Genomic DNA, 12748 nt, shown 5'->3' with positions numbered 1-12748 from the left:
AGAACAGAGACAAGGGAGGGAGGGAGGAGAGAGGAGGGGGAGGCGGCAGCCGGAGGAGGAGGGGGAGTGTCCGACCAGAGGAGGATGAGGGAGGGGCGGTGGGAGGAGGGCTATAGGCGGAGGAGGGAGGACGGCGCGGTGGGAGGAGGAACGAGGAGGGCGTGGTGGGAGGAGGAGGGACGGAAGGAGGGAGTACCTCGATGGCGGACGGATGACAGCGACGACGACGAACGACGGAGGTTATCGCTGCGGGTGAGAGTGAGGGGGAGAGTGAGTGAGAGAGAGGGGTCGGCCGCGTGCGTGGGGATAAGGTAGGGTTTCTAGTAGCACGGGTAAGAAAACGCGCTACAGCTAACGAGAATAGCAGTAGCGATGCGCGAGTATGCACGCTACTGCTAAGTTGGACTAGGAGTAGCGCTTTGCTAGTAAAAGCGCTACTGCTAAGTTGTGTGTCAAATGCAAAAATACTTTGGCCATCATTGATCTTTTTGTGTACAATCTGAATTGTTAATATGAGTCCTCTCCGGTAAGAACCGGAGAAGACTCATATTGCGGCCACAAATTCTACACATAGAGTTCAGTGAAGACCAACTGGTTGTGATAGTTTGAGGAGTAACATACTTAAGGTCGTAAACACCCTGTTCACGGAGCGAGGCGGGACTAAACTATTGGGCTGAACTTAGCAGTAGCGAGTTTTAAAGAAGTGCGCTGCTGCTAACATCTGTAGCAGTAGCGCAGTTCGTTATAAGGCACTACTGCTATACCTAGCTGGACGGCGAGGTCATGGCAATTAGAGCAGTAGCGCGGTTTTGTCGGAATACGCTACTGCTACTTTTCTTTCAGCAACGCGTTTTCCTCAAACGCATTGCTGCTAATTAGCAGTAGCGTTTGTTTTTAAACCACGCTGCTAGTAAGATTATATGTATAAGGTTTTCCCTAGTAGTTTAGGGTTTAAGATTCTGTCACTCTAGCAACCCATCATCTACTTATTACTTCCCAATGCCTTCCTCTAAGCCCAAACAATGGTCAAGTGTCATGTAGTCGACGTTCACATTACACCACTAGAGGAGAGACAACATACATCTCATCAAAATATCGAACAAATACCAAATTCACATGACTACTTATAGCAAGACTTCTACCATGTCCTCAGGAACAAACGTAACTACTCACAAATCATATTCATGTTCATAATCAGAGAGTTATAAATATGCATTAAGGATCTAAACATATGATCTTCCATCGAATAAACCAACTAGCATCAACTACAAGGAGTAATCAACATATGATCTTCCACCAAGGTTCCGCCTCGTGGCGGCGGTGTTTTTTCCCGAAAGCTTGCTTGTGATTTTTTCCAGGGTGAAGGACTTCATATAGCAGAAGATGGTCACCGAAAGGCTGCCAGGGGGCCCACACGGCAGGGGCGCGCCCTGGGGGTAGGGCATGCCCCCCACCCTCGTGGACGATGTGTGCCCCCGTCAGGTATTTCTTCCGCTCTGTATTTTTTATTAATTCCAAATATGACTTTCGTGGAGTTTCAGGACTTTTGGAGTTGTCAAGATTAGGTCTCTAATATTTTCTCCTTTTTCAGCCCAGAATCCCAGCTGCCGGTATTCTCCCTTTTCATGTAAACCTTGTAAAATAAGGGAGAATAGGCATAAGTATTATGACATAACGTGTAATAACAACCCATAATGCAATAAATATCGATATAAAAGCATGATGCAAAATGGACGTATCAACTCCCCCAAGCTTAGACCTCGTTTGTCCTCAAGCGGAAGCCGATATCGAAATATATGTCCGCATGTTTAGAGATAGAGGTGTCGATAAAATAAAATACGGACATGAGGGCATCATGATCATTCTTATAACAGTAACATATATATTGTCATATGATTTCTTATGCTCACGTAACAATCTATTCACAATGTCAAGTATGAATCAGAAACTTCATTGAAAACTAACAAACAATAATCTAGGTCATTGAAGCAATTACAATTTATCATAACATCGGAAAGAGTCAATCATAAGAGCTTTTCAGCAAGTCCACATACTCAACTATCATTTAGTCTTTCACAATTGCTAACACTCACGCAATACTTATGGGTATGAAGTTTTAATCGGACATAGAGAAAGACAGGGGCTTATAGTGTTGCCTCCCAACCTTTTACCTCAATGGTAATGTCAACAATAATAGTTCATGATAACTTACATCCAATTGGATATATATATATATATAGGGTGGGTCTATTTTAATAACACCCTTAAGAGTCTTATTATGCACACCAAATCGCTTATTCTGCTAACACCTGGAACGAAAAGCAAACAAAACCCACCCCTCCTCCCACGACCCACCACTCCCCCCGAGCTCCACAACCTCCCTCCCTGCCCCATCGGCACCCCACACCATCACCACCTACCCCCAAGCACCGCCGCCCACAACCCCTCCGGAGAGCCGGTGACTGCAGGGCGGACCCGACAACCGTGGCGCCGCACCCCACCACCACCACCCTCAGCCCCTCTCCCTCCTCCGCCCCACCATCCTCCACTAGCCCGCCTTCCTATCCCGCCTGCCACCGCTGCCGCACAGGGCCGTCGCCCCCCTAGCCAACTACCTCCGGCGGCCGAGCCCCGGAGCCGCGACGGCCTGGATCCGGCCTCGCCTCCTCCGTGTGAGCCCCCACCTACCTCCACCACCTTCCTCCTCATCCGGCGACCCAACTAGCACCGGATCCGACCGCCGCCGTCCATATGGCGGGCGCGGGGTGGATAGAGGGAGGAGGGAGTGTTGCTCCCCAGCCCAGCGTCCCACCGGCGAGATCCATGGCGGAGGATGCCGGCCAACACCGCCACAATCTTTTAATCCGCATCCCGAGTATTCCCCCCCATATCTCGGGCGCCTGGTTGGTCCTCTCCTCTTGGACACCACCAGCAAAGCCGCCTGACTTCCGCTCTTGTTCTTCCCCTCCGTCGAGTGGTTTCGGCGGGCACGTTCTGTGCAGTGCGGGCGAATGTGTTCGTGCAGTGCGCCCGTGTTCTGTAGTGGACGAGCGCGAGGCCGGAACCCCCGGCGTGCATCAGTTCAGTTCATGGGTGGGTGCAAACCCGAAGATGCAGTTTCAGAAGATGCAGTTGGGTTGCCTGCAGAGCACCCCCAGCGCGCCCCCGTCACATATCTGCCTCATCTCACCTCGGCAACCACGACCACTATGACTTCGAGGTCCGACGTGTGCCCACCAGAGGCACCTGCTAGCGAGAGGTAAGCAGCCCCTCGCGTGCCGTTCGCTCCATGAGCTTGTAGTTCAGTCGACGTGTGCGCTCCTCTCTCCCCTCGTGTAGTACAAAAATCAGGGCATTGCAGTGCAGTGGTGCGTACAATTGAGTTTGGCGGTGTGCGGTCATTTGAAATCGCTGTGCCATTCGTCTGCGAGGCCCTTGGTCGCGCCATTGCAGTGCATCTGGATCCCTCGAGCAGTGCAATGCGCGCCCTCGTGCGGTTCATCTCACCGGATCCTCTCCATGCTTGCGCCTCCATGGTCAAGTGTGTGCGTCCGTGTAGGCGCTCAAAAGATGCAGTACAGTTTGTGCATGCGTGTAGTACAGTCTCCGGTGGTGGTGGTGTGGTGGGGCTCTTCGGCGGTCGGCTCTGGTAATTTTGCCTTCTTTTTCCCCTACTCCCCGTCCAGCTTTCCCGCTCTGGTATTTCGTCGCTTCCATATTCGGCCTCACTTTTGTGTCGACGTGGACGGTAGTGATCGCTGCGGTGCAGCTCACTTCGTCCGCACGGTGATATTTGTTCAACTGGAGCTCACTTCGTCCACACAGCTGGCAGAAATAGTGCACTCCCCTGTTTCCTCCTCTCCGAGATGAGCAGAGCAATGGCGCCGCTGGAGCAGTCCACACAACATGGGCGCATGGCCATCATCGACTCCCCATGCAGTGCACTTCTGTGCTGTAGGGTGAGCAACGTCGGGATTCGTCAGTAGCGACAGCTCCACCAACGAGGCGATTTTGGAAGTTCACTTTTTGTTTTGATGCATGTTTTGACATGTAGCCCGTCGGTGCAAAGGCTTCTGGATGCAGTTTGTTTGTACAAGATCTTTAAAAAATTGTTGTTCGCTATGTTTAATGAAAATGCCTAATTGTTTGTTGTCAAAACTATGGTTCACTTTGTTGTGTTGGAGATATCTGCAAGTTGCTCACTGAAATTACTTTTTGAGGTTTTGCTTGGCCACGAAGTTCTGTTGATCCTCTACTGCTTGCTGCTCTGCCAGGGGCTAGTGCTGATTTTGTGTGTATGTATTAGTGTGTGGCTGTGTAAAACAATTGATGGATGTATTCTGCCCATGAGCATCGTCGGCGACCATAGACAGTGGCGCAAAACAGAAAATGTGTGTGGAGTTTGGTTGGCTGGATCGTGCAGTCCTTTGTATTTTTGTGAGGTTCACTTGTTCTTTAAAAAAATATTCAAAGAATGTTGGTGAGAGGTAGCATTCTTTTGATGCAATGTAATTTTTAATGCAGCCCATTTTCCCCTTTCAGGCAGCTCACTAACATTGACAATGTAGTCTAGATGAGACTAAAAGAAATTCAACAGAAACCAAAACATTTCAAAGAAGTTTTCTTCTTATGGGATGTAGTTCACTCGCTTAGTCCCTACGGTCCACTTGTTAGAAAAAAAAGTAAACATAACTTTTTTATAAAATGACGAAACAAACCATGAAGTTCACTTGACTGTCTGATGCAGTGCGGTTTTCAGTCTAAAAGCAGTGTGGTTTCAGTCGGATGAAGTACGCACGTCGATTTGGGTGTCGCGGAAAACAGAGTGTTCGCATTTCGGTAAATTTAAAACTGCTCTTAAACCGTAACGAATTAGAGAGAGTGTTCTACATGAAAGAGTTGCGTATCGTTGATATCTTTCCAACGGCGTATAGTTTGAATCATTACAACCAGCGGTTTGCAAAAATTTCGCCAAAAACGGCCGCTGCCACTCGTCGTCCACCATACGATTTTCAAAATTAACTTAAAACCGTACGGAATCTCAAAAATATTGCAATATATGAAAGTTGCGCCTCGTCCAGAGCTTTTCAATGATATATTACACGTCTCGTTTCGACAAACGGTTAAATAACTAGAGTGAAAATAGTACCGAAAATTTGAAATTTTTTAAAAAACAGAATTCCGCGATTTAGTAAATTTGAAACTGCTCTTAAACCGTAAGGAATTAGAGAACAATTTATATATGAAAAAGATGCGCCTCGATGATATCTATCCAGAGGCGTATCGTTTGCTTCATTCTGACTAGCGGTTTAGAAGAAATCGCGAAAAAATGCCCGCTGCCACTCATCATGGGCCGCACCATTTTCAAAACTGCTCTTAAATCGTGTGGAATCTCAAAAAGTGTTCAACATGTCGAAGTTGCGCCTAATCCATAGCTTTTCAATGGTATATTACAAGCCTCATTCCGATAAACGGTTAAAAAATTAGAGCGAAAACAGTACCAAAAAAATAACGCATGCAGTTTTTTCCGACGAGAAGTTCACTCGTGTGAGTGCTGCAGCACACTTGGTTCAAAGAATGACGTGCACTTGCATTCAGCGTGGAGTGCGGAAGTGGTGTGCAGAATAGTTATTCTGCTAATATTAGCAGAATAGACTATATATATATATATATATATATATATATATATATATATATATATATATAGGACAGGGCTATTCTGTTACTAGTAACAGAATAATATTCTGTTACCCTCGGCCCTATAAGGCGCGCCCGTCCGAAAAAATAAACTGCCCCACTCCTCCCACAGATCCTCCACACCACCTCCTCCCCGAGCCCGCTGTCGGCCGCTTCCTTCCCACCGCGCCGCCGCCCGACCTCCTCCCCCATGCGCCGCCGCCCGGCCTACTCCCTCCCCTCCGCGCCAGCGCTTGGCCTCCTCCCCACCGCACCACCGCCCGACCTTCTCCCCCCACGCGCCGCCGCCTGGCCTACCCCCATCCGCGCCGCCGCCCGGCCTCCTCCTACCGTGCCTCCGGCAGGCCTCCTCCCCATCGCGCCGCCGCCCGGCCTCCTCCTCGAGCGCGCTGCCGTCCGGCCCTATCCCCATCGCCGGCAGCATCTCCGTTCAGCTCCGGCCGCCGCCCTCCCTCCAACCACCATGGCTCCAACCACTCATTCACACAAGCAGGAGCCCCCTGATTCCGTTGTCCTCCTCCACTCTCTGGATCAGGTTCGTCCCTGTAGACCCCCTCCTCCTGCGCGTCTCCGTACCTTCTCCATCTCCCACCAAATGTGCTTCCAGGTTGTGCCTACAAGTAGTCATGGAGACTTTCTTTCTCCATATACTGTGATTTGGGCTACTGCAAGTAAAAAGTTCACCATGTGAGAAGGAGTCAGTGCAATATACTGTAGGTTAGATGTTCGTCTTTTGCGTGACCAAAAAATTTCATCTTCTGAAGGTTGAAGACAAATGGGCTATGAAGCTTTAGATAAAATTGATTTGTTTCTGTATCTATATTCTAGTATTCAGCATGAGCAGAAAGTTTGCTCCTGCGCCTCTAGCCATCAGTAGTTCATTGTCAGTACAGGCTCTGAAACTGCTCAGTACAGTCCGTTCACCGCTGACACGCGAGGCCGTTCAACGACGCAATGATGAGGTCTGGACTTTCCCCTGCCTCTTTTTATGTAGCATTTTCTGAAAGTATCACACTTTCAACTGCCTCAAGAGTTCAAAAATCTAAACAAACAAAAGCTGAAACTAAAGTTCAGGAACTGTTTCCATCAGAAATTGAACTGTTGTAAAGATTGTAAATTGAAGTGTTTGTTTTTCTAGGTACTGGCACTACAAAATACAAATACACTCAGTTTCAGTTAATTATTTTAGTTCAGTTTAACTTCTTGTTTTAGTTCAGGTCAATTCTTATCTTAAGTTTCAGCTCGGTTCAATTCTTATTTTACACTTCAGTTCAGTCCAAGCTTTGGCAGATGACGGCCGTGCCAAATCTGTAGTGGCAACAGGAGGGTCAAGTCGCTGTGGTTGGAGGACGGTGCCCTGCTGCTGCTCTGCATTAGATACAAGTGTCGCATCGAGCGGCTGTCCTCCAGTGTGACACACGAATAGCTACTGCTGCATTAGTACGTGTGTGCTGCCGCATCAGTACGTGTGTGCTGCCGCATTAATAGTGAAACTCTACCTCGGACGAGCCCATGCGGAAACCGTGGCCTCCACCACGTTTGGCCGTCTCTGTCCTCGTTATCTTCTGTACAGTGTGTTGTCAACTCCTTCGTTTCAAGCCTGTTTCTGGCCGACCACATACTCCTTCAACTGATGAGCTTGAACTACGTGTGCTGCTAGCCATTTTGTGTTACTTGAACGGCCGCCCTTGCATCATCAAAATCTTGATTTACTGGGCAATGCATGTCACGCGGGGTAGTTGGAAGGGAGGGGAAGCTCGTTGCCTTGCCATGGTTCCAGCGGGGGCCGGGCGGGCTGGTGTACACAAAGGATAGAGGTCCTGGCCTCGTACGTCCAGGTTTGTATCGATACTCCGGCCAACTCCATTGATCTTCTCAGTAAATGCTCCACCGGTAACTCCATTCGAAGTTTTGTCAAGTTTGATTGCCATGCTCTAGCCTCACATCACATTTTTTTTACAGTTCTGCTCATACTGTAAGTTTGTTGAAACCTACCTAATATATAACTAATTCAACATCCGACATATCTGTTGTATTTGTGTGCCCACACCCTCATATGCTTATACAAAAAAGAAAATGAATGTTAGAGTGGGTGATTAAAAAACTCAATGTTCTTCTGTTATTCGAGTAGGCACCTGGAAAAAAATGTTCACCTTGGTTAGATGAACCAAATGGGCTGTGTAGTTCTTCTGTTATTTGAGGAGGCACCTAAAAAAATAAACAGAATAAATAAGATGGCAGTAACAACCGGGTTGACTTTTTGTAATTTTCTGTGTATGATTGCAGTACTTTTTGTAAGAAAACACATGGTACTTTGTAAAAAAAACATTTTGAATCTATTTGGACTGATCGTTCAACTTCTTTTGTATAGAAGGTTCAAAAACTTTTGCTCCTGAAATTGCACATATTTAGAGTATGCGAATATATTATGCATTTCTGAATTTTGCTCTTGTGTAACAGTTCAACATGTCTTATGTCATCAATTCATAATGAAAAAAGCAGGAATAGTTCAAAACGTGTGTGTTAAAAACAGAACAATATAGATAAACTTCCATATCAGTTCGATGGAATAAATCACATCAGTTCTAACTCGGATCGGCTGTTGACTACAATGCATTGAAAATAAAATTTTGAATCAAATCAATCTAGTTGTTCTATATTGGCTTAAAGTTTTCGTATCTTATCTTACTGATGATGCTCTGAACTGAACAAGAGTGATGGGTAATAAGTGTGCCTTTGGTTTAATACTAAAAGATCTGTTCGCTGACTTATAGTAGAAAAATCTCATGGAAGTGTGTGTTGGTAGCTTCAATTAATTTTACGCTTGCATACAGGATGGTGGCAGTGGTGGCGCAGAATTGGAGAGAGAAAAAGAGGAAAGTCGTCCAAAAAACTTAACATTTTTTCATGTTTCTCTCTAGCTGAAATGAAGCAAGACTAATTTACTACACTTCATCTCTCTGCACAGCAGGTTCATGTACATCGACGACATCGCCATGCGTGCACGCTCCAACCTGTCCCCTGTCGCAGCCCCATCACTCGTTGCCGATGCACTCCAACCCCGAGGACCTCCATGATGGAGGTCGCCTCGCAGCCTAGCGACGAGGTAACTCATCTTCTTTGTGTGTCCTTTGCCCACTGTGCGCCCTGATTCCCTCGACCTCCTTCCTCTCAGGCATGCTACCCAACTTTTATTTTGATTTTCAGTTCAACTTGTGTGTTCTTTTCAGTGCATTATGCTTTAAATGAGCTGAGTCCTGAGGGAAAAGATACATTTTAGTTTTGCTTTGCCGCAAGGGCATTCCTGAAACTTAACTTCTGTCTAAACCTATAATCATCCATTTCGAAAATAGATGCTACTTTACTTTGCATGGATCCTGAATCACATTTCACTAAAAATGTAATAGTGAAATTACACTGAATATATTATATCTTTTAGCATTCTTGCAACCCTATTAACAACATCCTTTTGTGCAGTGTTTGTTGGTTTCTCTTTCATTTACGGACATCTTGGGCTTGCTGGGTGCAGAATCAAGAAGCCCCATCATCATCAGGGATGAAAAATAGGAGAGAAGCACGGGAAGAGGTGCTAGTAGAAGAGGAAGAAGTAATGTGAAAAATGAGATAAATGTGAGAATAGCAAGTAGTAAAGCATGAGAGGGATTTAGATTCTGTTTTCACATTCTTGATGTACACGTACCTTTGGTCTGTAGATGCACCGTAATGGATCTAGGAAGTATGAATGCTTAATACCTCAATGGTGCACTATGCATCTTTGGTAGGTTTTTATGCATTTAAATGGTTGTGGAGCAATTTAATGGTGCGCTATGTACTGAAGTATACATTGTTTATATTCCTGTACATCGGCTCATCAAGGTTGTACCATACTGAAATCTGGAGCAGTCTGGCAAAAAGTATTTACATCCGTTCAAACTCAAGGATACGACAAGTAAAGAGAAAACAAAAGTTTGCAGTTGAGAACTAGGGGATGATCCAGTTTGCAGATGAGAAAACAAAAGATGGTTAGGTTTTGGTATTCTGTGACGTTGACGTCCAAGAGTTGATGTCCAAGAAAACATCCAAGTTCTGCAACTGATCCATCCAGATGGGACAAGGAGGTCAGTCCAGCAGGCGCATCTCAAGTGTCATGTCAGTGCGTCGCCCACCCGTCGCCATGCCTCTCCGCCGCATGTCGTGTCGTGCCGCCTTGGCATCAACCACTATTGTGGCTCATCCCTGTAGTGCTTCCACGACCACCACACGCAGCTTCCTTCTATCATTGTCCTCGCCCTGCTCTCCTCAATATTGGCATTGCAAAAACACAGCAAGTTCACAATTAAAAAAGTTGTAAGTTCAACACGACGTCCCAGATAAGTTTGAGAAAAAAGCTCAAACAAAATGAAACCCAATGAAAAGTCAAATGGTAAAAGTTCAAGTCGCAAAACAAGAGAAGTCCAAAACATCTTGCAAGAAAATTGAGTTAAAGAAAACAAACACACAAAATTATTTCCTTTTGAAAAAATATCATTCAATTCGACGATATAAACCATGCAAGTTCCGGGACTATGATACCAAAAAAATAGAGTGAAGTCTAGTATGTGAAAACATGATCAGTACAAAACCATACGAACATCAGTCACTAGTAGAAAAGGGGGCAATGGTCCAGGCCGGTCCAGCCCATTAGTCCCGGTTCAATCCAGAACCGGGACCAATGGGGGCATTGGACCCGGTTCTTGAGCCCCGGGGGCCGGCCGGGCCACGTGGGCAATTGGTCCCGGTTCGTCTCGACCTTTTGGTCCCGGTTGGTGGGACGAACCGGGACCAATGTGCCTTGCTCCTGGTCCACCACCATTGGTCCCGGTTGGGGGAATGAACCGGGACCAAAGGCTTCCCTTTAGTCCCGGTTCATGCCACGAACCGGGACCAATTAATTGCCTATATATACCCCGCGAGCAGAGCACTCTCACTGCTCTGTTTTTCGTGGCCGGCGAGGAGAGAGCTTTGTGTTGCTCTAGCTCACCTACTATGCACACGAGGTGTTCGATGGAATGCCCGAGCCACACTACTTAAGCTTTCTCCTCTCCAAGCTCCACCTCCAAGCTCCATTTTTCTCAATATTTGTCTAGGTTTAGCGGTCCGTCACGTCCCGTCCCTGTCTTCACCGCCGTCGATCGCCCGCGTCGCCGGCACCACCGTGGTGAGCCTCTTGTTCTTATCTTCTTTCTAAAAGGAAAAAACTCTTACCTGTATGTTTATATAGATACTTGTATAATTTTCTTACTTTTATTATTGCATCTTATATAGTGCGATGGTTTTGGTATCCGCCCCCATCGGCCCTCGTCCTGTCTATGATTCAGATGTGGTATATATTATCTTTTCATAACTATTGGTTCATTTATTGTTTATGACAATTATGCTGACCAACGTGACATAGATTTTATTTTTCTAGGAGGTTGTTGAACCGGAAATTCCAACCGACCCTATTGTCGAGAGGTTAAATTTAGTTGAAGAAGAAAACAATTTGTTGAAGGAAAAAATTAGAAAAATTGAGGAGGAAAAGATGATATTGGAGTTGCATGTTGCGGATGTCGTCGATGATCACAAGATCAAGATGGATGCAATGCGCTTGAAGATTAGAAAGATTAGAAAATATGCCATTCATACCGAGTCTTGGTATCATTATGCTGTTGGATCAGTTGTTACATTGGTTGCGATTATGATCACATTTGTTTTCGCATTGAAATGTTTTACATAGTTTCAGTGCGTGGTTTAATTAATTTAGATGCTCTGCAGAGCTTTATGTTGTTAGATGAGAACTATGTATGTACTTTGGTTTTAATGTGATGATGAACTTCTATTAATTTGGTCACTTAATTATATAATGCACGCAGATGAACCGGCAATGGATGTACGGTTCAAGACACACCTCCGAGTACATTAAGGGCGTGCATGATTTTCTCGAAGTGGCTGAGGCAAACAAGCAGAATGGTTTTATGTGTTGTCCATGCCCTGTATGTGGGAATACTAAGTCTTACTCTGACCAGAAAATCCTCCACACCCACCTGCTTTACAAGGGTTTCATACCACACTATAATGTTTGGACGAGGCACGGTGAAATAGGGGTTATGATGGGTGGTCCCGGTTCTAGATTGAACCGAGACTAATGGGTGGAGGTATTAGTAACGACCAATTAGTCCCGGTTCATGAACCGGGACTAAAGGCCCTTACGAACCGGGACTAATGGGTGGTTTTCTACTAGTGAGTGCAAGTACTCTTTTCTGGAAACCATTCAAAATTACTATGAAAAATACCGCAGTACAAACACACACATAGATCAGTATGAGTACCCTTTTTTCGGACAGAAAAATAGCACGATGAGGCTCACCGTATTTCAAAATTACTCTTAAAAGACAGGAGCAAGTACAAAATCATAAAGACATCCGTTTTAAGTATTCTTTTTTCAGAACCATTCGAAACTACTCTGTGAAAAATACCTCAGTACAAACATAGACTTAGATCAATACGAGTACTCTGTTTTTTAGACACGAAAAAACAACATAATGGGTTTCACCTTATTCAAAATTACTTTTAAACGGTTTCGAAGTAGAGAAAATGTTCAACATGACTAAGCTTCGCATTTTCGATAGCTATCCAATGGTATATTATTTGCCCCATTTTAACCGTATTTGAATTCGTATTTAAACCGTAAAGAATTAGAAAAAACTTTCTATACGCAAAAGTTGCGCATTTCCCATAGCTTTCCAACGCCTTATCATTTGCGTCAATCCGACAAAATGTTTGCAAAAAATCGCGAAAATACATTTCGCCCAGAATTTCACCGTTTTTCAAATTACTTTTAAATCGTATAGAATTAGAAAAAATAATACATATATGGAAGATGCGGATTTTCACCGGCTTTTCAATGCCATCTTATTTGCTCAATTCCGACAAATGGTTTGAAAACTGAGTCCAAAATACGATTCGCGTTTTCGGTTTTGAAAAAGACGGTTTTTTCATAACTGCTCTTAAACCATAATGATTTTGCAAAAAA

At 45.3% G+C, this 12748-nt stretch overlaps 1 protein-coding gene across 3 annotated transcripts; it reads left to right on the top strand.

Annotated features, from left to right (window-relative positions):
* Positions 1–5790: 5790 nt before the first annotated feature.
* Positions 5791–9566, top strand: LOC123110290 (lysine-rich arabinogalactan protein 19). Of its 3 annotated transcripts, none has more exons than XM_044530773.1 (4): positions 5791–6232; positions 8532–8573; positions 8669–8803; positions 9227–9566. In XM_044530773.1, the coding sequence occupies exons 1-4, from the start codon at positions 5888–5890 to the stop codon at positions 9311–9313; spliced, it is 609 nt and encodes a 202-aa protein (XP_044386708.1). In that variant the 5' UTR covers positions 5791–5887; the 3' UTR covers positions 9314–9566. The 3 variants fall into 3 exon arrangements, 2 of the variants coding, with proteins under 2 accessions (XP_044386708.1, XP_044386707.1); XM_044530772.1 differs by having other exon boundaries at positions 9175–9566; XR_006453258.1 differs by having other exon boundaries at positions 5791–7535; positions 8532–8803; positions 9175–9510.
* The last annotated feature ends 3182 nt before the right edge of the window (positions 9567–12748 follow it).

The sequence above is a fragment of the Triticum aestivum genome, chromosome 5B (assembly GCF_018294505.1).
Source record: "Triticum aestivum cultivar Chinese Spring chromosome 5B, IWGSC CS RefSeq v2.1, whole genome shotgun sequence".
Lineage (NCBI taxonomy): Eukaryota > Viridiplantae > Streptophyta > Magnoliopsida > Poales > Poaceae > Triticum > Triticum aestivum.
This window is presented reverse-complemented; position numbering and strand designations above follow the sequence as displayed.